At 36.7% G+C, this 27,534-nt stretch overlaps 2 protein-coding genes across 3 annotated transcripts; both read right to left on the reverse strand.

Annotated features, from left to right (window-relative positions):
* Window positions 1-1,666: 1,666 nt before the first annotated feature.
* On the reverse strand, window positions 1,667-9,216 carry LOC122036913 (ubiquitin carboxyl-terminal hydrolase 23-like). The gene is made up of 10 exons (XM_042596347.1): window positions 8,519-9,216; window positions 8,155-8,269; window positions 7,772-7,882; window positions 7,428-7,600; window positions 6,201-6,527; window positions 5,984-6,109; window positions 4,188-5,499; window positions 4,001-4,094; window positions 2,935-3,104; window positions 1,667-2,082 (listed from the first exon to the last, which is right to left on the reverse strand). Exons 1-9 carry the CDS (start codon window positions 8,789-8,791, stop codon window positions 2,939-2,941), a joined length of 2,697 nt encoding a protein of 898 aa, XP_042452281.1. The 5' UTR covers window positions 8,792-9,216; the 3' UTR covers window positions 1,667-2,082; window positions 2,935-2,938.
* A 1,081-nt stretch (window positions 9,217-10,297) lies between these two features.
* LOC122036914 (DNA polymerase I A, chloroplastic-like) lies at window positions 10,298-24,149 on the reverse strand. 2 transcript variants are annotated; one of them, XM_042596348.1, is made up of 12 exons: window positions 23,786-24,149; window positions 20,950-21,937; window positions 20,212-20,400; window positions 18,873-19,549; window positions 17,841-18,300; window positions 17,246-17,341; window positions 16,007-16,099; window positions 15,725-15,919; window positions 14,398-14,490; window positions 13,330-13,539; window positions 12,264-12,353; window positions 10,298-10,814 (listed from the first exon to the last, which is right to left on the reverse strand). In XM_042596348.1, exons 1-12 carry the CDS (start codon window positions 23,929-23,931, stop codon window positions 10,653-10,655), a joined length of 3,399 nt encoding a protein of 1,132 aa, XP_042452282.1. In that variant the 5' UTR covers window positions 23,932-24,149; the 3' UTR covers window positions 10,298-10,652. The 2 variants fall into 2 exon arrangements, with proteins under 2 accessions (XP_042452282.1, XP_042452283.1); XM_042596349.1 differs by lacking the exon at window positions 10,298-10,814 and adding an exon at window positions 10,882-11,414.
* Window positions 24,150-27,534: the final 3,385 nt, after the last annotated feature.

Raw genomic sequence — 27,534 nt, forward strand, 5'->3', positions numbered from 1 at the left:
GTTGCTCATATTCACGAGAAAATGAACTTTAAGTGATGTCAGGGTGTTTGGTTGATGGGTATGGGAATGAAGGAATGGAATGAGAGTAAAAGATAGTGTTTGGATTGTGAGTTTGGAAATCACATTTTGGGAATGATTACCAGATTTATGGGAATCAACCAAACTCATATAACTTGATGGGTTTCATTTTCATTCCTATTCTCATTCCACCCTACTATTAAACTCATACCCATAGTCATTCCCATCATTTAACCAAACGTCCCCTAAGATTTTTCTTGATTCCGAGTTTAATGAAATTTTTTTACCCAAAATATTCTCGAATAAGAGAAAAATGTGATAAGAAAGAAAAATTGTAAAGAATAATAAAAAAATATAAAAAATAAAATAAAAAACTTTAAAAAAATAAAAAAATGTAAAAAAACATTAAAAAAAATTTGTAAAAAAATTTTAAAATAGAAAAAACATAAAAATTTAAAAAAAAGGGAATGAAAAATAGAAAAAAATTTAAAAATAAAAAATTTAAAAATATATAAAAAATTTAGAAATAGAAAAAACATAAAAAAAATAAAAAAGCATTTTTTAAAAAAGGAAAAAAAATTTAAAAAAACTTTAAAAAATACGCATAAAAATAAAGAAAAATGTGAAAAAGGAAAAATAAAAAAAATATAGAGTTAAAAAAAAAAATAATAATAATAATAATAATAATATTATGGTTAATTTTGAACTAAGGGTAATATAGTAAAATATTAAATTAGGTTATTCATTAAAACCTTCAAACAAATAAGTTTTTAATGCATTACCAGGTTGAACCAAACAATATTTGGTTATATTTTATTCTCCATAATCTTGATTATATGATTACTTGATAATCATATAACTAAGATTATACATAATAACTTGAACTAAACGTATCCTAAAAATTGTTATCAACGGTCTTTTCCGCAAGACTGTTAATGGCAGGAATTTTATACCCCACATTTGGCATATTAAAGGCATAGTCATTCTATTAGATCATCAAACCCAAGTTCACTTGTTTGTTCATTCTACTTTTACCTAATCCATTTGGCATACTAAAGGTATATTTCCTTCTAAAAAAAAAAATAGAAACAAAGGATGAATAGATATTCTTTCAAGTTTTATAAAATAATAGTAATGAAGTACCATTAAAAGAAATAGCAACTCGAAGAATTGAAATTTCAAATTCATTTTTATAATAAAACATATATATATATATATTTTCACAAAAATTAATTTAAGAAAGGAATAACTATTCCTGCAATCCCAGAACCATCTTATTTGGAATATAAATAAAGGTATTATCGAAGGTTCGTTCAACTAGTTGATGGTTTAGGTCAGAACGCTTTATTCACAGCAATGGTTAACGCACCAACTGAACCAGAAACCCACTTGAAACTGGTACTCATTGATCACATTGCTGACCAACATACGCCAATACTCTGGTCACAAATGGGAATGCAAATCGTTAGGACAAATATTCCCGTGATTTACCCCTTTCTAAAAAATGTAGGACCGTCCTAGAAAAGCCGTTAAGGTCACAGCTTCACCTATTACTCCAACAAATGGAATTGCAAATATATCTAGATACAATCAACCTTAACAAATCGCAAAACTAGTCAGTCTAGTCGCTATTTGCAACAAAACAATGTTTGGCACAAACTTTCCGGTCAACCTACTATAATATTCACTTCAACCAGGAAATTTTAAAACATAGTTGGGGAGACATGAGCACATCTGGGAGAAATTGGTTCGGATATAATTTACACTGGGGATGAAACCATTTTAGCAGCTTCTGCTCACGTTCATGCACTCGAAAACCAACACAAATACACGAATAATACAGTACAAGTTTGCTCGTCAGCTGACCGTACTCAGTAAGTAACAATTACTAAGCAAAAATAATAATCAGGACTTGAATTCGCGGCTTATGTTTGCTTCTTGGAAGCATACCAGCTCTCGGCAAATTTTGCATCAACAGCAAGGTCAACCTTAAGGAAATTTTCGCCAAAGAAGGGCTTGGACATGCACTCGACGAGGTCCTTCTAGTATAACTTCATCACGCACCTGATTAGAGTATATTGTTAGCAACTTTTGTAAAACCTTGTTCTCCCTTTCTACTGAAAACCTCCGGTTACAAGAGAAAAAGGAACAACACATGAAGTCTGAAAAATCAGAACTCCCAAAGTAAAATGGTTACATTTTTGTTTTACCTTTGATGAGTAGTGCTTGAGCCAGACTACAGAAACTAGCGTATTGAGAAGTTGGAAAGAAAATAAAAGAAAAGATCAAGATGGCCAGCTTAAGTAAACTCCAATATATCCATCAAGCAGCGTGTGTAAAGAACAAAATTCTATAAGGAAACAACTAGCTTTTCTAACCAAACATTTCATCTACCCCCGCAGTATCTGAGTTAGACACCCGAAATTCCAACACCGATACACCAAGATAGATATCTATACTCCTATGGGTCATGTGTACTTTGAAAAATATTTATTGGGATAATCATATCTGAGTTGATAACTGTCAGTTGACCGTTGTCTAGCTGCTTTACTAAAGACATTAGCAATTAGGCAATAACTTTCAAAGTATCCTAGCATAACAAGCATGTAATGCAAATGGGGAAAAAAAGCTTGGAAAGGTACTTCAGCATAACCAATAAAATATTTCTGACTTCTTGCTACAGTCACTATTTGTATCCTTGTTTCCAATTCTTTTGGGAAAATCTTGGCGATTAACAGGAGAAAAAAGAAAAGAAAAAAAGACAAGTCTTTGCATCAAACATTTTTCCTAAAAAAACGTTTGCATTTGGGGCCAACTTGTTCAGTTGCTTTACTAAAGATATTAGCAATTAACTGAGATTTTGAAGAATCTTAAGATAACAAGTGTCGTAATGCAAATGGAGAATTTATTGTCAACCTTGTCAACATATCCTGAAGGGTTGGTTCGCTGATTGCTCGGTCTCAAATTTTGCCTTGAAATTCTGTCGCGCTTTTTGGTTGGCAGTCTGTTGGAATAGGTTCGGCCCGTCGAAAGACTGTAGGGATTTTCTTAACTTCTTTCGTTTACCACGGTCATATTCCTCATTCCTGAGATAAGTTGTGAAACTGAATTTAGGAAAGGAAACAACCAGAGTTGCTGCAGGTTTAATGATAGAGGCTACAACTTAGCAACAACAGTATTATCTAGGAATCTATTATATGTCACAACCTGCTTAGATGAAAACGTGTCAAGTTTGACCACCAACCAAAAATATTTAACCCAAATTAATAGTAACTCTCGTATCCAAGATTTAAAGCTTATTGATCAGTTCACGACTTACAATATGAGAGTAAAATAGAGTACCACAATATTCCTACTCGGGACATCAAGATCCAAAGTGCAATTGTTGCCTAGGATCATCGCTAATCAGAAGCATATGAGGCCCAATGGTATCTATACCATCAAAGTAACATTTTCCAACACTTTACTATGCCTAAGATTAGGTTGCTTTGGTACAAATTGTCACGAGTTGCTTAGATGGGAGAACTAATCCCATTCAAGTCCAACTAATGGCCAAATTGCTCAAGTCCAATTTAATAGTAGTTCACACACCTAACCTGGTAAAGCTTCCTTTTAGTCTACAACATACAATGTGAGATTTATTGGGTTGCCACAGCATCATTTGTCTAATAATAAGTGAACTTCTCAGATAAAGTTCAAATGGTTAGATTATTAAAAAAAAAATAATTTGATAATCAGGATTAAAGAAAGATTTATAATACACAAACTTCAACATTTTTGAATGAAATAACTACCAAAGAAATAATCTGGTTTTACTACAACATTCAGACTGAAGCAATGCACGATCGTATAACTAGACAAGTGTTGCCAGATCATCCTTTTGAATGAAAAAAACTACCAAAGAAATAAGCATGGAGCTAATGAGTACGTCAACTTTCTGTGGGAATAAATTATACTGCATAATCAAGGCAAAGAACCTTACCATTCATCTAATACATAGCCAATACTGGTACTTCTAGAACTTTCTAAACCATTCTGGCTTAATTTATGCAATTTAGCATCATCCCATCTAGGAACTGCATGCCAAAAGATAGCCAATAACTAAAACACTGCAATGCAACCAAATAGCAAAAAACAAGCACAACATATTGCAGGATGTTGATACTCACCAGAAATCTCCAAACCCATCATAAGCATATTCCTAAAATCTTTCTGCAATCTTACTTGGTCACCAGCAAAGGTGACTCTCGAGTTAACTGATTTTTCGGTAGGATTTGAGCTAATTATTGGCAACTGAGGGGCAAAAATCACATCTTTCCCATTCACCTCTTCATTTTCAACAGTGAGCCTTGAATTAAGTGATTTTATGGTGGAATTTGAGCTAGATATTGGCAACTCAGGGGAAAGAGTCTCATCCTTTTCAGTTACCTCTTCCTTTTTGTCTGCATGATCAAATGATTCATTGCAGTAGTTCCTGATCTTCATAGCTTGGTCAATACTTCCTTTGATCATTTCAGATCGAGAATGTTTTGATGAAGAACCCTTACCTGCAGAAACATTATTAACAGCCCCAGATGTGGGCAAAGCCTGGTCTTTTTGACGGACACACTCATGTTTCTGTGAATCTTTTAATCGTAAATGGAATTTTTTGTTTTTCTTGGATCTTTGGATCACTGACAAGTTTAAAGAAGCAAGAAATGAACGACCAAATGGCAGGCCCTTCTGGGCATATTTAGCAAGCCTCCTCAGTTTCATGGGATTATGCAGTTTCTTCAACATTTTTACTGAAGGAGCAAGATTTTCCTGTTTAGCATTGTCTTCTTCAGATTGCAGATTAGATGAGTGCCCATTTTGATGCGCACATTGGAGTGGACGACAAGAAGCATGAGATCTTTCATCTTCACCATCGACATTCTGGGGTAGATCAGAGAAGCTATTTTCAACAGCAACTTGGAACAGACCCTTCTCTGCCACCGAAACTTCATCCACCTCCTTCAAAACCTTTTCAACAGGAAGCTTCACTGGACTTTTAGAAAATGGTGCAGATGTTTGCTGCAATCCTTTCTTAATGGAGCTTCCGTCTTTCAAAGTGGAAAGTTTCACTCCAAGTACCTGGTTATTATTTTGTAGTTCAGGAATTTTATTTTTAGAAGTGCCACCATTCAGCAAGGGAGACAGCATTTGTGTTGAAAGTTCATTTGATGAAACATTCATAGCCGAAGCAGAATGAGCAACAGCACTTGAAATTTGCAATTGGGAAGAGGTGGGTTCCATAGGACTATGGCATTTTTCTGTCAAACCATTTTGAACAACACCGTTCAAAACCAAGGATGACTGGGGAATCAATTTCTTTCCATTTTGATTAGCCCTGTCTTTGCAGAACAAATTTTCAAATCCTTTGGGTATAGAACTTCTGTTCCGTACATAAAATAACATATATGCTTTCTGTGCCAAAACAGTCTTCTCACTTACCTGGTGTACCTGCAAATGGATGCTTGACAAATGAATAGAGGAATTCATTTACCATGGGTATAAAAATATACAAATTGCATCTTACTCATGATTGAAAAAAACTTTGCAAAAACAATTCAAATATTGTGGTCATCCGTTGTACTTTTTTCCATTTTCCACATTATCCTCTCAATTCAAACAGTTTCAACATGCAACTTTCAAATATGTTCCCAAGACATGTAACTTCATCCTCCTACCCCCTAAAAGGATAGAACAGATAGATCCTTATAGATCCACTGCTTTGCTTCCACTTATATGCCTGCTTACTATGCCTAACTGTACATGTTTTCCACATTCACAAGTACAAGCAGGGGAACTTTTTTTGTTAGTTTCTTTTAATTTTTCATAAGTAGCATGGAAATTTAATATATAATCACACAGGTGTATTTTCAGAAACTTTTATTATCATAGCTTGCAAATTACGCCACATTGGTGGAATGAGAAGTTGTAAAACCTGATTATCATCTAGAGAATGCCACAAGCCACTTGAGGTACGAACATAACAATAATAGTGTCCAGAGCGGGTACTCCACCCTGCATGTACTAATACACCATAAAGTGTATATTTTAGATTTCCACCCTGAAATTTTCAATAGGGAAACAGATTAGAAAAGAAAGCACTAGCCTCTAAAATATGGAGTTACTAGACAATTTATTTATATTTTGACTACCTGTTGATCGCTGACAAAAGGTTTTAAATCCAAACTTGGTTCAAATTCCACTTTTTTGTCAATCTTTTGACCAGGATCATGAGAATAAAAACGCTTGAGATGAATGGTAAGAACATGGGGAGCCTTGTAAATGGTAAGTTGCTTGAGGGCCTTGACTTTCTCCTTGCAGTTTTGGCACTGGTATTGCTTCTGACCTCCATCTAATTGCTCCACCTTGGTGTAATGGGCAAGTGCCTTAAGCAAAGAGTCAGCCTTCACTATTTCAAGACTCAAGTCTAAGAAGGGATCAAACTTATTAGAAGAGTAGTTACACCGCATGCATTTAACCTGCAACATGTTGTAGATGAATGCAGTGTAATATAAGATACACAAGAACCAAAGTTACTGCATTAGAAGTTTGTACAATTAAAGACATACGAAAAAAGATATTAAAAAAACACTTATCATTTGAATTTACCATAAATGTTTGACAAGTATGGGAGACATGCATACTCAAATTACACATTTATACATCCTTTTACATTGAGCTCAAACTTTTGGAACAAGTAAACAGCTATACAATAAGATATTGTACCAGATCAGAAAGGTCCTGAGTAAGAATACTATATATGCAATAAAACATGCCCCTATTCAATAGATTTCATGTGCTGAATTTGAAAATCCAAATCTAGTTAAGTATGCACACTTACACATGGAGTGTTAAAAATATGAATGTATAAATCCATTTTTCCTAATATCGTGAGCTTATGGGATAAGCGATCGGCCAATCAAATTTAATAAAAAGTAATGAGAATAAGCCTAAATTAACTCATTAATCAACAGTCCAATATATCAAGGTTCGTCTAATATGAGTGCCAAAAGAGGAAAAAAAATATTGTAAATTATTTGCTGAGCGAAAGGATTTCTCAAGTATTTAAAAAGATTTAAAAGGATCAAACTTATATCCATCAAAAAGTATTACACTATGGCCTTCCCATGCCCATGAAGTATGTAAATAACATGATTAATGACTCCACAAGTATTGAACCTTATATTAACCATCACAAATCAGATTCCTAGCTCACATAATATTTCAGATAAAAAAAATGCATAAGCATTTATATTTTGCTCAAACATATATGTGCCTTCAGATTGGTTTTCTAAGATAAATTATCCTTTAGAGAGGTATTTCCTAAGATTAACCATATATTCAAGATTGCAAAGACATCATCAAGAGTGTTGATATACCTGACTCTGCAATCGACCACCAAATATCTTGTGTACCAAGCTTTTTTCATAGGCACTGGGGGACTCACTTGGTACTCCAGATGGTAAACAGCATTTATGCATTGATTCTAGCAAGTTAACCATATACTCATGAGCATCTTCTTGTCTTGAATTTTGGAAACTGCGTGACACACCTGATTAGTAATAGTTAAGGTTTGTGATTTAAAGAAAAAACAAGCAATCCTATCAAACATGATGGTTTCAGCATTTACAGTCATTAAGTAGAGAGTTTAACCAACATATGAATTCAACAAAAAGCCACATATGAGTAATCTATACATAAACATGTAAGATAAGAAGGATACAACGTAAGTTCTTAACAAGATGTGAAGGTGAAACTATCTTTCCACTTGACTGTAAAGCAGTAATGACATGATTCTGAAGGGCACACATTGCACAAAATCCAGCAGTATGACCTGCAGTAACAAATTTCAAAAACCTTTTAGGACAATAGTTTCAAAAGTACTACGAAAACAAGACAGCTGTATAATGTGTTACCGAGCAAACAATACAATGAATTCATCTAGACATTTTAGTCAACAGTACAACGGCTGTATGAAAATATGCCTGAAGAGAGGCACATTCTTGGTTTATACTTTCGGCTGAATGGAAAATATGCAAGAGGCACTTTCTTGGTTTTGTGAAAATATGCACAAAACAAAAACAATGCAACTGAATGGAAACTTACAAGAAGATTTATGCTTTCCACTTTGCAAATAAGCTGCAAAAGGTTCAGTATATGTAAGGCACTGAAGAACCGAATTAAGAAAACAAGTATTGCCGAGATTTGCCAGACCAGCACCCTACAAGATAATCCAAATGTAAGGAGAAAAATATAGTGATAGAAATGTTTGCAACGAAAGTGGAAAGATGTTAAGATCAAATAACACAAAACCACCTTCCACATTTGGTATATCGCTCAGAACTATGTGAGATAACTTATTAGAATATGTGGAGTAAAAGGAATATTTTTGACGATGAGAGAAAAATTCCATATTTGCTCCCAGATGATAAAAGATCTATCAGCCAAATTCCATGGGAACCAAACTTACTATCCTCCGGAAGGTGATTCTACAGCTAAGCTCTTGATCGAATCCAAACTCGTAAAACTCCGACTCCACCGATCGATTCTCCTTCGACGGCATGGAGACTCCTCCTATTTTCTCTGCAGATGTACCGGGACCCGAGCTGGGGTTCAGAGTCTCGAGGCGGAAATCCCCGTTGGGAAAGGAAGACAACGGCTTCCGATTGGGATGGAACTCGATCCTCCTATGGAACAAGGCTTCCAACTGAGCCGTGACGGAGATGGACGCCCCCTCCGCCATCGCGAGAAAAGCCTGAGCCGGAAGGGCTTCTAGGGTTTTGAGCTTAAGGACATTCAGCGAGTAGGGGACAGAGCGTCGCGGCGGTTTCGAGTGGCCGTGGGTGGAGCTTCGTTTTCCCGAACTAGTCCTCCGAACCCGATGGATCCGAAGGAGGGTTTAGAGGGACTATCCGATTCAAATACCCGATTAAAGCGTCACGCACGGGTCTCGAGGAGGGGACAGCGTTCGGTGAGGGAAAAACCTATGCGTTGCGGCGAGGAACGGCGTCTGTCAAGGCGTTGCGACGAGGGCGGCGCCGAGGAGAGGAAAGGGTAGAGCTGCGGCGAGGATTGCGTCGAGGAGAGGGAAGAGTCGTGGCGAGAACGCGCCGCGGAGAGGGAAGAGTTGCGGCGAGGAAAAGACCGGGGACGGCGTCACGAGGGGGAAGAAATTTATTAAGCAAATAAAAAAAAATTGAGGTGGACTGCCAGATGGATGGTCGCTAGCGAGTCTCCCCCTCAGGATAACTGTACTCTCTCTCTCTCTCTCTCTCTCTCTCTCTCTCTCTCTCTCTCTCTATATATATATATATATATATATATTAAAGAATATTTTTTTTATAAATTTCACTAACTTTTTTTTACATTAGGAGTAGGTTATTTAGATTTTTAGTTTATTTTTTTAATTATATATATTTTTAATATGAGATTAATTTTAATATGATTTTATTAAATAATGATAGTTGGATATAAAAAAAAATTATTAGTATAGAAGATATCTGATCTTTCACTTGATATAGGATATGAAATGTAATCCGAATCTAATCTATTGTCATGCTTATCAGTCATTGCAGGAACTCCAATATGAGTATCGACATCGTGCATGGCTCGGGAAGAAGGATGGGGTGTCGATGTCTTGTGTGGACGGAGGCAACACTGGCATCTCACATGGACGGAGGCAACGCCAATGGACGTGCACTCGGTTGCCGGCTACTCCGGCAATTGCAAGGAACTCCAATATGAGCGTCGATGTCTCATATGGCCTGGGAATGAGAAGGATGGGGTGCCGACGTCTCGTGTGGAAGGAGGCAACGTAGGCGAATATGCACTCAGTCGTCGGCTGCTCCGGCGATATCACTATAGGCACTCACGAGGGGAAGGTGTTCGTGAGGGGAAAAAAAGGAACAATGCAGGAAAGAGTTTAATTAAGACTTAGAAATAACTATTCCTGCAATATCAGAAGTTCAGAACCATCTTAATTGGAATATCAAGAAAGGTATTACGGAAGGCCGGTTCAACTAGTTGATTGGTTAGGTCTGAACGCTTTATTCACAGAAATAGTTAGTGTGCCAACTGAACCAGTGGATCTCAACCAGAAACCTATTTGAAACTGGTAACCGTTGATCCCATTGCTGACCTACACACGCCAATACTCTTGTTCACAAATGGTGTTGCAAATATATCTAGATACAATCAACCTTGACAAATCGCAAAACTAGTCAGTGTAGTCGCTATTTGCAACACGATGTTGAACGCAAACTTTCAGGACAACCAACAATAATATTCACTTCAACCAGGAATGTTTTAGAACATAATTAGGGAAACATGGGCATATCTAGGAGAAATTGGTTCGAATAGAATTTACAATGGGGATGACGCCGTTTTGGCAGCTTCTGCTTTCATGCACTCGAAAACCAACACTAATACACGAATAATACAATACAAGTTTGCTCGTAAGCTGACCTTTTGCACTCCGTAACTTGCAAAAGGCAATATCGACAGTAGCTTCTTTCCTGAGCTTGACCCCTCGTGTACACGTTTGCTCGAGTGACAATTACTAAGCAAAAAGAGAAATCAGGACTTGAATTCGCGGCTTCTGTTTGCTACTTAGCAGCATACCAGCTCTGGGCACATTTTGCATCGACAGCAAGGTCGACCTTAAGGATGTTTTCGCCCCAGAAGGGTTTGGACATGCACTCCACGACTATGGACTTTGCAAGCTCTGCGGACTCTGCAGGTCCTTCTAACATAACTTCATCGTGCACCTGGTTAGAGTAAAGTGTTAGCAACTTTTGTACGGTTTTAAACATAGAACCCATTTCCACTACAATTATTGGGTGAAACAAACTGCTCAAAAAAAAGCATTACAGCCAAAAACAAATTCAGAGAGAAACATGAAAAATGGAATCATCAGGCAAAAAAGGCGAAGGGCATAATTTGTATATGCAAAAATAGTTATGTAGCAGTTCTCGCTTTCTACTGAAAACACCAATTTATCCATCAAGCAGCGTGAATAAAGAACAAAATTCTATAAACAAATGAACTGCTCAGCAGGCATCTTTCCATTATATGGAAGAAACAACTAGCTTTTCTAACCAAACATTTCATCTATCCCCACACTATATGAGTTAGACACCCGAAATTCCAACATAGATACACTATACTCCTATGGGTCATGTGTAAGAACTTTGAAAAATATTTATTGGGATACCGGTATCTGAGTGATCTCAGAAACAGCCTTTTGCAAAGCAGACTATGGCTGCATTAGCCTGCATACCCTTCTCCGGGACCCGTATTGACAGGAGCTTCGTGAACCAAGCTAATCTTTTATACTCATATCTGAATTGATGTTGACAGCTGTCTAGCTGCTTTACTAAAGACATTAGCAATTAGGCAATAACTTTCAAAGAATCCTGGCATAACAAGCATGTACTGCAAATGGGAAATAAAAAGCTTGGAAAGGTACTTCAGCATAACCAATAAAATATTTCTAACTTCTTGCTACAAGTTCTATTCGTATCCTTGTTTTCAGTTCTTTTGGGAAAATCTTGGCGATTAACAGCAGAAAAAATAAAGGAAAGAGGGCAAGTCTTTGCATTGATCATTTTTCCTAAAAAGGAGGTTTATATCTAGCATTTGGGGTCAAACTGTTCAGTTGCTTTACTAAAGACATTAGCAATTAACTGACAGATTCTGAAGAATCTTAAGATAACATGTGCAGTAATGCAAATAGGGGTGAACATTCGGTTAATTCGGTCCATAAATTAACCGAATTAACCGAAAACCGATTTAGTATTAGCTAACCAAATCAAATCAAAATTTTACTAAAACTGAATTAACCAAATTAATTATTTCAATTAATACCGAATTAACTAAATTTGTTTAAAATAACAATAAAAAGAATTTATACAAAATTAATATCAAATTAACTGAATTAACCGAATGCTCACCCCTAAATGCAAGTAGAGAATTTTTTTATTTTTTATTTTTAAAAACCTTTTGCATAACAAAAAAATATTTGTTTACTTTTTGCTATAATCACTGTTGAGAATAAGGGGGAGAAAGTCTGTGTCAATCCTAGCATACAACAAGTTCATTATTCTTAATGGAGAAGAGGTTATAAATCTAGAATATTTGGCTAGAACTAAGAGAGAAATTCTCATGATGACACATTATCGCAGGATCATGGACACAAGACTGTCTGACAAACTCACCTGCAACAGAAGTTTCCATCCAAGCTCCTTCAGATGAACATTTCTATCTATTTCGAGCATAGCACACATGGCGACATCTGCTGCACTTCCCTGTTAATTGATTTCAGTACATAAGCTGCGAAACTTGAAAATACAGAGAATTAACTTATATAACAAAAACAACACCAACACCCATCAGCTAGGTTATGTTGAGAGAGAACAGTAAGCTAGGTTATGTTGAGAGAGAACAGTAGGGAAGCCATGATATGGAGGCAATCAAGATATTGAAAGCTTCTAAAAAGAAGAATGTTATAATCAAGTTGAAATAGAAAAATAATCCCACACTCTTATGTGTATGAACATGTGTACATGCACACGCTTGTAATTATTGAATTTTACATCTTGCTTGGGTGGTTATACAAGTTTCTAGATGAACTACGAGTTTTTTCACATGTTTATAGGAAATTGCTTTCCAACCAAGATGAGGCGGTGCATCTGATGTTCAGTGGTCTATTACACAACAAATTGATATAAGACATCTTTCAAAAACTAGATTTACTCGATCACTCGAGAAAAAGGATGGAATGAGTCATATGTTGAAATGTCATCACATCGCATCACATCTTACTAAAGTTTTGTTGAACTGTATATTAAATTTTCTGTTTAAATGAATGATTGATTCTGCATCTCATATGTCATCAACTAAAAGTATGAATAACCTATGACGAAATCAATTACATATGTAATTTTAATCTTAACCAACCTCTTGTATGTTTTGGGACATCAATAAAATGCAGTGACATATAGACGCTCAAATCCTTTTTCAAAAAAAAAGGGTGGAATGAGTCACCTACTACATGATCATCGTGATTCTCCATGTCAAAAACATTATTATATTTTTTTTTTGTAAATCTTGTATAAAAGCATAAGCTGTAAGGTGATGATTAATTTTTTACGAATTGGATTTCTCTCAAAAATCTCCCCATTTTCCTTGGTTCTTTGATTTCCCTCTTCTCCTTTTAATAGATAACTAACAGATGCATTTATAACTAAAGTTTTAGGCCAAATAGGAAATTCTACACCATACCTGGACTGGTGTATTTATTGCAGCTCGTTCAATGTGACCCCTCTGACTTTTGGAATTTATCATTGAAGTAAAATGTCTTGAGCGTCCAAGCAATGTCTTCACACAACCAGTTTCCCAGACCTCCTTTTTCTGTCTATCCTGCCACTTCATTACTTCTTTTCTTTCCTTGTACCAAAGATCGAGGGTTTCTTTGGCTTCCTTCAAAGAAACCTGAGCACAAGAGTTGATGAGAAAATGTTCGTGCATGTGCATTGTTTTAGACTCTTCATTTTGTCAACCTTGATTGGGAATGCAATATTAAATCTACCAAACATTTTCTCCATGGACTATTGAAAAAAAAAAAAGCTTCACCATAGCACATCTCAGTATTTATTGCACATAGCCATTATATAGGAAGCCATGTTTAGGCTGCAGACACCAAATGGATGACATATTAATGTCAGGAAATGAGCAGCAGCAAGCAAATGTGATTATAATGTAACTGACAATTGAATTAATGACCATGTCAGCAACACAAGCACCAGATTCTGTTGTAGTGGACATGTATTAACACAACTGTTAGGACTCTGCAACTGAATGAGTAGAGTAGACATTTCAAGAAGGTACAGTTGTAGCCTTTTAGACATCCTGTGCTTATTAAATTTAGAAATGCAGTCACTCACATGCCCAAGAGAAGAATATACAAAAAATAGAAACAGGTCATCGGGTATCAGATAACATGCAAGATAACTTCTATGCCAAATTTTACCAAGGATACTGTCACGGGTATCACGTAAGACACCACGACATCGCAATACAATAACAATACATAATTCAGAAATATTTGTTCTTTCAGAGCCAAGCCTCTGAACTACAGAAGTGACTAATGGCTGAGGTTAATCATGGAATGAAATAATTTGGACATTCAAATTTGATCATAAGCATAAAATGTTACACAGATGTTACCTAACTTCAACTATATCACAGAATAAAATAAGACATGGATGGACCAATACATACATATATTTATTATTGCTACATTGAGAAATTGTTGTCGAAGTTAGATCTTACAAGTTATCATGAAATTACCTTCCAATCACGAGAAAGGCCTACTGGAGTTTTTCCATATGCAATAGAAAAATTAAGCATCTTAGCCTTCCTTCTCTCGGAAGCAAAAGCATCCTAGACAGGAAAAACAATTGGACAAAATTTAGAGTGTTAAATAAATAAATCATAGCAATCATATATTTGACTATCTTATGACAGACAAGATAAAACTAAGGAAACTAAGGAATGTGTGAGAATTTGCCATCCTAGAATTATAAAATTGGACTTATACTAAACTCTGCGAGGCTATCAAAAGAGCTCCCTTCAAAATTATGATAATGAACACAGATAATAGGCATGATGATATTTAGCATGGTGTTGCAACTATTGAACACTAATAATATATTAATAGTCGTAGCAACAACTACTAAGTACATAGTTCATTAGCACGGCAAAGTTCCAGGCAAATTAGTAATTATAACTAAATAGAACAGATATCAGCAACACAAAGTAATTTGGTAGGTTAAGTTTGGTCCCTCAATGCAAATTAGTAATTATAACTAATTGGTAAAAATATCAGAAACACAGCAGTTTGGTAGGTGACGGTTGGTCCAGCTGGTCTCTCGAGCAAACCTAACTTAACATCCTGTATTGATGACAGAGATAATGAGATCAACGAGGTAGCAAACAGACCTTTCAGATTGTTCCATCTACTAAAAACCAACACAATAAAGTACTCTAATTACATTTCCTGTTCCCTGATTAGTAAAGCACAAATGTCAATGGAAAAATGATTATCCACCCAACAACAAGATGGTGAAAATATATGTCAAAGAAGATAAAGGAAAATGAACCTTGTAAATGTAAGGCAGAAAAAAGTTTGTTATTAGAAAAAGTAAGAATTTCATAGATTTGTAAGTCTGGCTTAAATAAGAGGATTTGCCACACATGGATCATTGACAAAGTCAGATATCCAAATTTAACCAGAATACGAAATTTACCAACTCAGATGGCCTAGCCAGATTTTAAACATTAATAATATGGACCTTGAGATTTCTAAATAATCCATTTACCTAATTTTTAAGTAAACTTGTTAGGCCTAGTGGTTAGATATCTAAGGGTTGTAATCCCATTTGACGTCCTGGCATAAGCTCATAGTTGTCAGACAAAGAAAAGCAAATTAAAAGGGCAAGAGAAGCTGATGGATTGCAGAAAAAATATTGCTAAAATAGAGCACCAGCAAAGTAAGTGAAACAGAATAAACATAAGAGAAGTGATCGACAGTCAACACTGTCATATTATCTCATAACAATGCTTCTAAAAATTTACCTGCATAAATAAGTCTTTTGAAATATTATTGGAAGCTTACTTTCAATAAAGGAACTGGAGGCTTGTCTTCTCCAGGTTGACGATCCCACTCAAGAAGAACTCTCTTATTTTTGACAGCCTCACGCACATGCGCATACATATTCATAGCTGTTCTAGAATGGAAATCTCCACCAGCTTTAAAGGCCTCCAACATGCTTTTGCAGTCCGCAAGATGTGCTAAGATCCTAAGCTCCAGCTTTAATTATTTTAATTAACAAAAACAACATAAGATAATTCCTCACAAAGCCAAAAGAAGTTACAAGTAAATATTGAGCTCGCTAACCTGCCCATAATCAGCAACTATAAGAGATTTTCCTGGTTCAGCAATAAAAGCCTGCCGAATTTTGTACCTATCCTTCTCCAGTGCAGGTTGATTCTGGTTAGACAACAAAAAGGGCACCTCATTTAACATAAATAAATTTTTGCTGTAACACACAGGTTATTACACAAAAACCTAATACCAAGGATTCAAACTGATAAATGCAAATTCAATGCAGAACTGAGCACATATAATAATTGTCCATACATGCAAATTCCCAAGTTTCTACAAAATGGAGATGGACTTCACTTTAGTGCTATTGAATATTGAAGAGATAATAACGTAAATAACTAAATCTACAATCCAACTTAATTTGTTAGAAATCTTGCAGTCCTTTATACATCTAGATGGTTCAGAAGCATATTTTATTTTGACAAATAACATTCAAACTGCAAGTCAGTAATTTGTTATTACCGTTCACAATTTCAACTGCATGCAGTAAAAAATAAAAAAATTCCAAGCAGGTTATTAACACTGACATGATCAATAAAGCCAATACAGCTAACTAGCTTTTTTGACTAAGGACGATATTTTGGAGGACGGCTGGGAAGGCTGTCTAGCTAATATCAAAAAAAAAAAGGCTAACTAGCTTTTTTCGGTATATATATACTACTTTATTCTTAATTTCCTATAGTTACCTATTCCTTTTTATCATAAAACGATCAGACAAGAAGAAGTTGATTAGCAAGGCCTTCCTGCTCCACCCTATGTGGGGTAAACAAGATGGGTAGGATAGCAGTCAGACATCAAACAGGTCAATCCAAGCTAGTGATGCGAAGTTACAGGATGAATCTCATTTCCTTCTTATTTTACCAAATACAAATTTACAGTTTTTTCAGGTTAAAATATTTTCCAATGAAGGATTGAAAAACACCCCTACACTTGGCAGGTCATGTACAAATACCTTGTGTCCTTAAATACCTCAAACCAAGCCTATCTAGAGAAATATGTCATTTGGTTTAAGCACCAAGGAACTCGCATGAACATCTTTAGCTATTATATAAAATTATATTAAACAATGATTTTATATTGAAAAAGATTAAAAAATTCTCAACAAAATTTGCAGCAAAGCAAGTACCAAATAGATGAGAAGCCATGAAGAGAATAAAGAAATGATGGAGGTATTATCAAGATCACAGAACACTGATCACACAGTGTTGCAACTACCGAGTAACCACAACATGCCAGAGAGAATAAACTAACCTGCAAGTTTGGTCTCCTAGCTGATAAGCGCCCAGTTTCAGTGTTGATGTTCAGAGAACAATGAATTCTCCCATGGACACAGGATATATGATTTTCCTAAAATCATAATAAACCAACATAAGGATCAACATCAATTAATAAAACCAACAGGGAAAACATAAAACAGATCATCAGCCAGAATTTCAAAAACAGGACCAGTCAATTCAATCATTAACCTAGGAATCAAAGACAAAGTCAGTATAGTTGGATTGAGGGGAATTCCAGTTGCACCAGCTTTTGGGAAAGTTAAATGAGAAAAAATACAAACCCGTAGGACTACTGATACACTTGCAAGTCTGCTTCTTTAAAAAATGTCAGGAACAGCATTTGTCTAAGTGTTTTAAAATAAAACTTCAAAATTTATGACTGACACCCCAAAAGACCTTAACAAGCAATATTTACATTGTGTTGCAAATATTTTACATACCTAAATGCAGAATTAAATGACCAGGAAAATTTACTATTGTTAACCAGGAAAATTTACTTAAATGCAGGCAACATTTCTCCACTTCATACAAAAATTTTGCAAGCGAGAACATATGTTTCATCAATTTACCTGCAAGGGAATAATGAAATTTGTTATCAGTGAATCAATGGCAGAAGTTTCACAAAGAGCAGCAATAGCTTCACAGGCCTCCCTTCCTTTATTGCCTCCTCCAAATGCCTCAAATGCAGTACCATAAGAGCAGTCTTCATAATCTGTCCCTGTATCTGACAGATTGTGGTCGTCCATTATCCCTTCTTCAGTGGCATACTCATCTTTACATGCATTATCGATCCGAAAAATCTGATTGCTGGGGATGTTTCCAGCAAATACTTTTAGAGCATCAGCACTTACAGACGGAAACCCACTGGCTGTATACATATCAGTTTGCAAACCTTCACAAATCTTATGTAGATGAATTGTACGATACTTGAGAGGAGTCTTCTTCCCTTCTTCAACAATTTTCTCAGTATTAGGAACCTTAAATGACTTTGACTCTGGCTTTGACTCAAAATTCATATCATTTCGACCTCTGCAAAACATAATGACAAAAAGGTTAAAATTACAGACTTGTTGATTCAAAAATTAGGGTGAACTCATCTGGTAAACAGGTAAAGCAGTTCATAAACAATGTGATTAACTTGATGTGTAACAATCATAGCATCAAGCAACCTTGATTGGTGCACGCATATACCACTTGCACAAACATAGAAAAGCTTTATCAAGCAAATCTGAACAAAACATAAGATTTTTTTCACAATACTTCTACCGTCTTCCATCACTGCAACATGCAACTTGAAAACCAACAAGATCAATTTGGTCTTCCAAGTACTGGTGGACAGGCAATATATAAAGCATTTATAGATGAAATAGTCAAACAAGACATGATTACTCTAGCTAAATGATCAAATCTGGGGCTTCTACCAATCTCAATACAAATTGACAGTCAACAAACTGGAAGCTAAAAACAATCTGTCAAAATGCTATAAACTTCATTGGAAAATTTTGGAAGTCTAGTAATCAACTTTAGGTACTACTTGGCTGTGGCCATATGACAATGTAAAAATGTTAGAAACAACTATAGCTAAAAAAAATATTAAGTACCTCCTCGATGTGTCATCAAATAGCAGCTGCCTTATTTGAGTATCACTTCCCACATTCATATACTTGGCATCCTCACAGTACTTGGATGCCCACCGTCTGAATTTATCTGCAACTATTTGCTTATCACCAACAGCGAGCTTTTCAATCTTTGATAGATGGACTTTATCGACCAGAATTCCTTCAGATTCCATCTTTACTAATAGAACACCAAAAGGGCGCCAGCAGTTTTCATAGAAGTTATACATTGTTCCTTGTAAACTGCCTTTATAAAACCATGGTACATGCATAAGTTTTTCTTTCAAGCGATTAAAAAGTTTTAATGTATTCATTGCATCTAAAGCAGAATATCTGATCCACGATTTTCGTTCTTCTCTTTGTAGAACTTCAACAGGAGGAAGTGTGATAATTTTTCCTTCAGTTCCATCTTTCTTTAATTTTTTCTTACCAAAGATGGATTTCATTGACATCTTTCCACTGATTAATTCAACATCATCATCTGAGTTTCCTTGAGACATGATCTTTGGGTCACTTGTAAGTGCTTCAAGTGAATAACCCCCATCGATTGTCCTAGAAGAATCAAAAAGTCGTGCAAGATGCATGGTATCCGCATGGAACCCAGCAAGCTTGATCCCATTGTTTCCTATTATATGACTATCAAAGCTATAATTATGCCAAACCTACATGTTATTGAAGAGAAATACATTTAGTATCACACAACTTTGAATACGAGCATGCCTTATTCCAACTGAGAGGAAGAAGCACTGGTATAGATAAGATTTTCATAAAACAAATAATGATCTTAATCTAGGAAGTACTAATCCTCAAACTCGAATCAACAATCTATGTAGCATAATTGAAAGAATAAGAAATAACAGTGACAAACAGCTATCTTTCATAATTTAATTTAGAAACGATGTGGATAAAGGTAAGCACTGTGTCCAGAGTCCAGACCAAGCTCAAAAGCTTGCTGAGACTTAAAATGAAAGATTACATATCCACCATTGCTAGAGTCATATGCAAAACAAACAATATGCCTAAAGGAAAAGAAGGTGCTTGACCAATGCAGCACAAACAAAAAACAGCTACAATTCCAAGAAGATGCAATCAAAATATTTGATGATGTCAAAAATATACATTCACATGCAGCACTAGGAAACCAATCTAGAGAATGTCAGAAGAACCACACAATACTTCTAAAATATACATCATTAGGCATATAGGATACCTACTCTACCATTTTCCAAAAAATCATAGCTTTAGTAACTGTTCAATAGTGAAAACATGAGACAGGAGTAGAATTTTAGCATATTGAAGTGGATAAACCAACAATGAACTACACCTTCTTGATAGAAGGATCTTGAAAAAATGGAGCAAACTCCATTAACACTTCCACTCCACCATCAAGAACATCAACCCAAACACAAGACTTTCCATTTCCAAAGTCTGCCAGTGGACCAGAGTAGATACTGAAGCATATAACATCCCCATGTCCAACTGGTGTGTCGGACTTCACATCAATATTGGCTACCTATGAGAGAAAAGATCAAATAAATCTTTTTTAAAAAGAGAGAGAGATGATATGAAGCTAGAAATTGCAAATCAAAAAAAAAATAATAATAACTGTAAAAGGTATTTATCTGTAAACATCATAAAAGAATCTATATACTTGGATTGCTTTAGAACTGATAAATATATTAAACACTAAATAAGTGACCCATATATTAAACACTAAGGATGGTGCCTTATAATATAGGGGACAGATGAACTTAACAAAATTTCAATGATGATGAGGGATACACATAGCCCAGCTCAATAATCTGTGGTTAGTAGTTGCTGATAACTCAGTTTAATTAGAGGCTCGATTTCAGGATATCAATTTCTACCAAATAAGTAATAAATTGCTTAAATATCAAGTAAAATAAAAGCAATAGTATCCACATTGGGGTAAAATCAGGACGTATATTCACCCCTTATATCCACATTATGTAGAAATCAAAGCAATAGCAACATAATGAATGTGAGTCAAGCAATTGTGCTACTTAAATATCAGTTAGATCATGTGCTCTTGATAACTTACCTCAGTATCACATGCATGAATGAAATTTTTGTACTCTGTAATAAGTAGCCGAGCTACTTCTTTAGCTGTTGAGACATTATCAACAATAATTACTTTGTCATACACATCAGTAGTTTTTCCCTGGTGTACCACCTTTTGCAAATCCTTGGCAGGTGGTCCTGTTGTAGATGTCGTGATATGTTGGCCATTGATAAAACATTTTTCAGAGTGCACTGTTTCACTAGAAACATCATTTACAACTTCTGCAACATGATCATACTGAGGCAGTTGGAGATTCAATATGGGTTTCTCCGGATGAGAGTTCTGGAATGTGGACCTGCTTTCTGGTATCAATGATTGTTGGTGTTTATTATCAACGACACTCTCATTCATACTTGGTGAATTATGTCTTACAGCTACTTCTTTAGCTGTTGAGACATTATCAACAATAATTACTTTGTCATGCAGATCAGTAATTTTTTCCTGGTGTGCCACCTTTTGCAAATCCTTGGCAGGTCGTCCTGTCGTAGATGTCTTGATATGTTGGTCATTGATAAAACATTTTTCAGAGTGCACGGTGCCACCAGAAACATTATTAACAACTTTTGCAACACGATCATACTGACGCAGTTGGAGATTCAATATGGGTCTCTCCAGTTGAGGGTTCTGGAATGGGAACCTGCTTTCTGGTATCAATGATTGTTGGTGTTTATTATCAACGGCACTCTCATTCATACTTGGTGAATTATGTCTTACAGTATGAGTAGGAACTTGGTGAATTATGTCTTGACGATGATTAGTAAGAATGTGAACTCTTCCATTTTCAACATTTCCTAATTCAACAACTTCCTTTCTAATTTTAGAATCAACATATTGGGGTAATAAATCAGTGCAACCCCCTCCTCTAATATTTGTCAACAATTTGTTATGTTTTTTCTTCAACCTTAGTTTGTCCGTTTCTGAAAGCCACCAGTCCTTGGAAATTCTTTCATTCATTTCTTGCGTAGTTCTATAAACAAAACAGATGTTGCATCAGCACCGGACAGAGCAGAAAGCTAATTACTATAATATCAAGAAAAGCGCTATCATATTGTATTAAACGACTAAAGAGACCAGTCAATAAGTAAATCAATATAAACTACAGATGTACGCATGCCAAACTAACATTTCTTTCTTTATTCTTCCTCCTATCTGCTTGAGTCCTGACCTTGAAATGCCATGTGATGTCAAATAAATTAAAGAACATGTTTAAGCCATATAATCTGCTATTTCTGTCCTAGCAAGACAATTTGGAAAACAGTCATAGGTATCCATTGATGAGTTACAATTGAATTAGCTTTATGGTTGTCTCCATAGTTAGGTAACAGCACCAAAATTACCGCATTAAAAAAAGAAGATCAAAGGGTAGAAACATTCACTTTAGCATAACCTACTTCTGCAGCTCCAACATATTCTGTTGAAGAATAATTAGTCAAGGAAAACATTGCCAAGGATACAGTGGAATCAGGGCAAGGTGAGGGTACAATCCACTCTAAATGTTCACTCCTTGCATCCCTGTCGATGGCCATCCCTTTCCATGGATATCGTATGAGCATAATGCCATTAAGACACCATTGCAAAAAGTGAAAGTACCTAATTCTCACGATTGCCCACTTGGAAGAGTTAATTCTCACGATTACATGATTTCAATTGTACATACAGATTATATAATCTAAGGGATATGGTCCCTTAATAGAAATAACATTTCCCCTTTTTTGGATTATGGGCTGTGAATAAATCTAAGGATTGTAAGTACCAGCCAAACCCTAGTTTGCCTCTGAGAGTTAAGAGCACCCTGACCCTACTCCTAAAGTATGTTTCCATCCTACTGTAGTATATCAGACATGAATTTATAGTCTATGACAATTTAATTCATATGAGAAAAAAGAGGTTGAAGGATTCACATGCATTAAGAAACTTCGACTGATATTGTCCAACCACATTATGAATATATGCTTTAGATAACAAAAAGATTTGTATATGTTCCTCTTGACAATAAAACAGGCATTAAGAAATGATATATCAATAAAAAAATGGTTCTAATGCACGTAATACATTAGATTTTGTCAACCAACTATTGTATTTGGCTTTAAGCATTTTTATTTATCATCAAAAGCATATCCCATCTCATGTTTTCTATCAAATTTGTCCATCAATCCATGTCTTCTATATAATTTGCTCTTCTAAACCACTGCACCTTCATATACATGTTTTAAAAAAACAAGAGCGATGGATAACAGGTTTAGTGCATGTGCCTTGGCAATTCATGTAACTTTTTGATCAAAAGTGTTACATGAATTATAAATTTTTTTAAGACAAAAATTATCAAATATATATATATATATATATATATATATATATATAAAATAATAATAATAATAATAGAGCAAAGTGATCTTCCATAAATTTTTAAAAATTAGTATATGAATTATAAATCTTAAAATAATAAAAATAAAAATATCTAAATAAAAAAATTATTAAAATTAGTCGTGTAGCAAATTTGGCCAAGCCTATTATGTGCTCAAATTTTGAATTTGAATATATAGATGAATTATAAGAGACGACTGATTGATCAAATGACCAATTTGTATGGTCATTCTGATAGATGGGCTCTAATTGCCTCTTTGAGTGCATTTATATATTCAAATTTTAAATTTGATATGAAAAATGGCAATGTAGCCATTTTAACCAAAACTACTATGTTTTCATAATTTGTATATATATGTGGCAATTTTTACAAATTTATAGCAGAATTTGTAACTTTACTCAATATATATATAGGAGAATGTTACCATATATGTATATAAAAAAAAAATACCCAGTGCAGCACGCGACGGGACGGATGGGCAAGATCGGCCGCGATCCAGAAGCGCCGTGATGGAGGCAAGAGGATAACCAGAGATAGGAGGGAGAGGGAGAGAAGCGCCCCCGAACGCCTACGTGGGTGGAAACCCCTATCACCATAGCTCCTGCTGTCCGCGCCAGGATCAAGTAACCACGGTTGCTAGGCCCCGTTTTGGATGGATATGGGAAGAAGGAACGAAGTGGTGGAGGTCGGGAGGAGGAGGAAGAAGAGGCTGCGAGGGTGCGGTGTGTTGGCGCGACGCCCGCCCCAAAAACCCTAACGAGACCGGTGAGGCCGAGGGTTTAGTCGCTATTGAGTTGAGCGGTTTTAGTTGTCGAATCGTAGGACGTTTTAATTTAGTCAATTAATTATACGCGTGACAAATTAAAGGGCGATTGATTATTGTTATTCAGCAAAGTAATTGATTTATTATGATATTTATTTTGAAAACTTTCATTTCACTCCCTTTTGTATTTCCACACTATAAATCCGTAATAAATTGGCTTTCGTAACCAATTAGTTCGAATGATATATAAACTATTTATTTATTCTATGGGTAGATCGGTAAAAAAAATCAACTTATGTATAGATGATAAATTAATGTTTAAAATTATTTGACGACCTAAGAAATTATTATATAATTAGTTTGGTTTAATTTAGTTTGATTTGACCGGACGAGACCACGAACGCATGAGCTCGTACATGGTTCACAGATGTGAACGTATGAACACTAAATTGAATGTACAAGAATTTAGAATGTTGAGCCATTTGTGATTAAAATTAAGGGATTCATAAGACTAAATAAACACCTTCGCTTGGGACATCCGGACTTAGTAAGAGTCACCTAGTAATTATTCATGAATATGGTGTGCAAGATAGCACCCCTATATATAAAGAGGTTGTTATTTTGCATATCTTGCTCATGGGCAATTATGAAATCCGCTCTGGGTATTCGAGAGGTGTCCGGGTGCCTAAACTCATTGAGATTCGCTCAGTAGTCACCTACGAATGAGGTGTGCAAGGTAACACCTTTTTATATATATATATATATATATATATATATATATTGCGACATTTTGTTCAAGGTGTTTAGAATTAATCTAGACGTCTTAATTCATTTATTATTATTATTATTTTTTAAATTGATATTAATTCAAGCGTCTCGATTTTTTATTTATTTTTAAAAATAAAAAATTCCTTATACTTAAACTTGAAACATTCTAAATACATATATTATACTCTCTGAACATCTAAAATTTTTTATTTCGAACACTATAATCTAAGAAGGAAATTTGAATCTTAAAAAGAAAATCTTATTAACTTAACTTCATTATAACTCAACCTCTAAATCTTAAAATCTTTAACCTAAATATATATAATATACTTTATGAATATTTAAAATTTTTAATCTTGAACGAAGTTTTAACCAACTATCTTAGAATAGACATTTTTTTCTTTAGTTCATCTGTCAAATAAATCTGTTATACACATTCAAAATTTGAAATTTAAACTTTCATCTTTTTATTAATCTTAAGTTTCTTATTACTCTCCTCGGGAAAAAACGAAGGAAAATTTGTCTTCTCTTCTATTAATAATTAAAAAAAAAATCATTCATATTACCCGTTGATACGGTTAGTGATGGAGGGGTCCAAGAGGAAAGGATTAGAAAAGTCCAGGCTATGTGGCGGTCAAAAGTCACGAGGAGGTAGCGGTCAATAGTCAGGGCAACTTGGCGGTCAAAAAGGCAGGCTGACAGGGCAGTCAGGGCTCAGCATAGGCAGAAGCAGGTCAGGATCGGCAGAGCTGAGCGGAGTCAGCTCAATCCACAGACCTACGGTTGAGGGCCAGGAAGTACAAAGCGCAGGATGCAAGTCGGGATCGGCAGAGCTGAGCGGAGTCAGCTCGATCCACAGACCTACGGTTGAGGGCCAGGAAGTACAAAGCGCAGGATGCAAGTCGGGATCGGCAGAGCTGAGCGGAGTCAGCTCGATCCACAGACCTACGGTTGAGGACCAGGAAGTACAAAGCGCAGGATGCAAGTCGGGATCGACAGAGCTAAGCAGAGGCCAAGAATTAGAAGTATAGGTCAATGGGTCGGAAGCGGCAGAGCTGATCAGAAGCAGCCCGAGCTACAGACCTGCGGTGGAGGGCCAGGAAGTACAAAGCGCAGGATGCAAGTCGGGATCGGCAGAGCTAAGCAGAGGCCAAGAATTGGAAGTATAGGCCAATGGGTCGGAAGAGAAGCAGCCCGAGCTACAGACCTGCGGTGGAGGGCCAGGAAGTACAAAGCGCAGGGTGCAAGTCGGGATCGGCAGAGCTAAGCAGAGGTCAAGAACTGGAAGTATAGGCCAATGGGTCGAAAGCGGCAGAGCTAATCAGAAGCAGCCTGAAGTACAAAGCGCAGGATGCAGGGTGAAGATCAGCGTAGCTAGGTCTAGACAGTTAGGGCTGCATGTTTGCGAGTTGGAGGCCTGGAAGTGCGAACCACTGGTGCAGGCTGGTGCGCAGACACAATGAATCGGAGGAGCTAAGTGATAAGGGAGCGGAGAATCTCAACGGCCCGTCAGGGGTAATCATTACATACCAACAATGCGGGTGAAGGCAAAGGTTCCTGAAACGAAAAGATGCCCTCATAGCCAGTAGTAGCTTGCCAGCTGTCCCTCATTACAGGACAAAACCCAAGTGCGAAGGCGGAGGTTCCTAACAGAAAGATGCTCTCACAACAAATAGCAACGCGACAGGTGTCCTGGACTAGCGGACAAAGCCGGGTGTCTAACGTTTTCTGACAGGAGGGCAGGTTCTGGCAGGAGGACGCGCGGAGGCATGCGAAATCTTGTGATTCCACACACTCTACTTTTCTTTACTGCTTTTTTTCTCCACTGGGGGAAGGACCTGACTTGAGCGTCGGAGGGCCTGATCCGGGGACTTTTTCCCTAGGTTTTGGTCTCTAACGTGAGAAGGGGGATCGTCTGAGTATGCGCAGGGTCCTGCAGCCGCATCAGCCACCCGTGGGGAGCCTGCACCGCCCACGACTTTCCGTCAACGCCCAGTCCACCGCGACCGGCCTTCGTCCGACTCAGCTTCCGGACGGGATCAAATTTGGCGCCGTCTGTGGGAATACAAGAACCTGTTCCGGAGCGTGAAGATGGAGGACTCCGGTCGAAGCTCTAGCCGGAGGATCAACGTAACTATGACTGCGGGGGAGTACGAGCTTTTCAAGGAGGTTAGGAAGCAGGCCGCCTCCGAAAGACAAGGCACAATTTCACGACCTCGCCTAGCCCCTGAGGCATCCAAAGAACTAGCTCCCGCTTCCGACAGGAGCTCAAAGAGGAAACAGCCGGAAGAACTTCCGCATGCTTCATTCCGAGAGCCCCGCCGCGATTATCATCGGTCCGGACCTCGCGGGCGTAGTCCAAAGAAGGAGGAGCCGCCAGCCTCAGTGGCGGAAAGCTCTCTACACCCGCCTCGGGATTCAGGAAAGGGGAAGGCCGTGATCATGGCTGAAGATCTGCCCGAAGATCCTGACGATAAGGTACCTTTCTCTGCCCAGATCTTGAAGATCACTGAAAGGGAGATAACCGCCGACCTTCAGATAGTCGAGGGACCCATCGATGTCGAAGTTCAAGAGGCGGAGCGCGCAGTCTGTGAACCGGTTGTTGAAGGTGGTTCGACGGAGATAATCCCGCTTGAGGACTTCAAAGCGTTCAGGCCCTGCATCTAAA

This window comes from Zingiber officinale, unplaced genomic scaffold, assembly GCF_018446385.1.
Source record: "Zingiber officinale cultivar Zhangliang unplaced genomic scaffold, Zo_v1.1 ctg224, whole genome shotgun sequence".
NCBI lineage: Eukaryota > Viridiplantae > Streptophyta > Magnoliopsida > Zingiberales > Zingiberaceae > Zingiber > Zingiber officinale.

Bases quoted from the DNA above. Each gene is read 5' to 3' on its own strand.
- LOC122036913 (XM_042596347.1), bottom strand. From the start codon at position 8,791: ATGGCGGAGGGGGCGTCCATCTCCGTCACGGCTCAGTTGGAAGCCTTG. The intron at 8,270-8,518 runs GTAAGTTTGGTT...ATTATCTTGTAG, and splicing joins GAATCACCTTCCGGAGGATA to GGTGCTGGTCTGGCAAATCT. The intron at 6,528-7,427 runs GTATATCAACAC...AACATGTTGCAG, and splicing joins GTGGTCGATTGCAGAGTCAG to GTTAAATGCATGCGGTGTAA.
- LOC122036914 (XM_042596348.1), bottom strand. From the start codon at position 23,931: ATGGTGATAGGGGTTTCCACCCACGTAGGCGTTCGGGGGCGCTTCTCT. The intron at 15,920-16,006 runs GTTAGCGAGCTC...AAATAATTAAAG, and splicing joins TAGTTGCTGATTATGGGCAG to CTGGAGCTTAGGATCTTAGC. The intron at 14,491-15,724 runs GTAAGCTTCCAA...TTTCCTGTCTAG, and splicing joins CTCCAGTTCCTTTATTGAAA to GATGCTTTTGCTTCCGAGAG.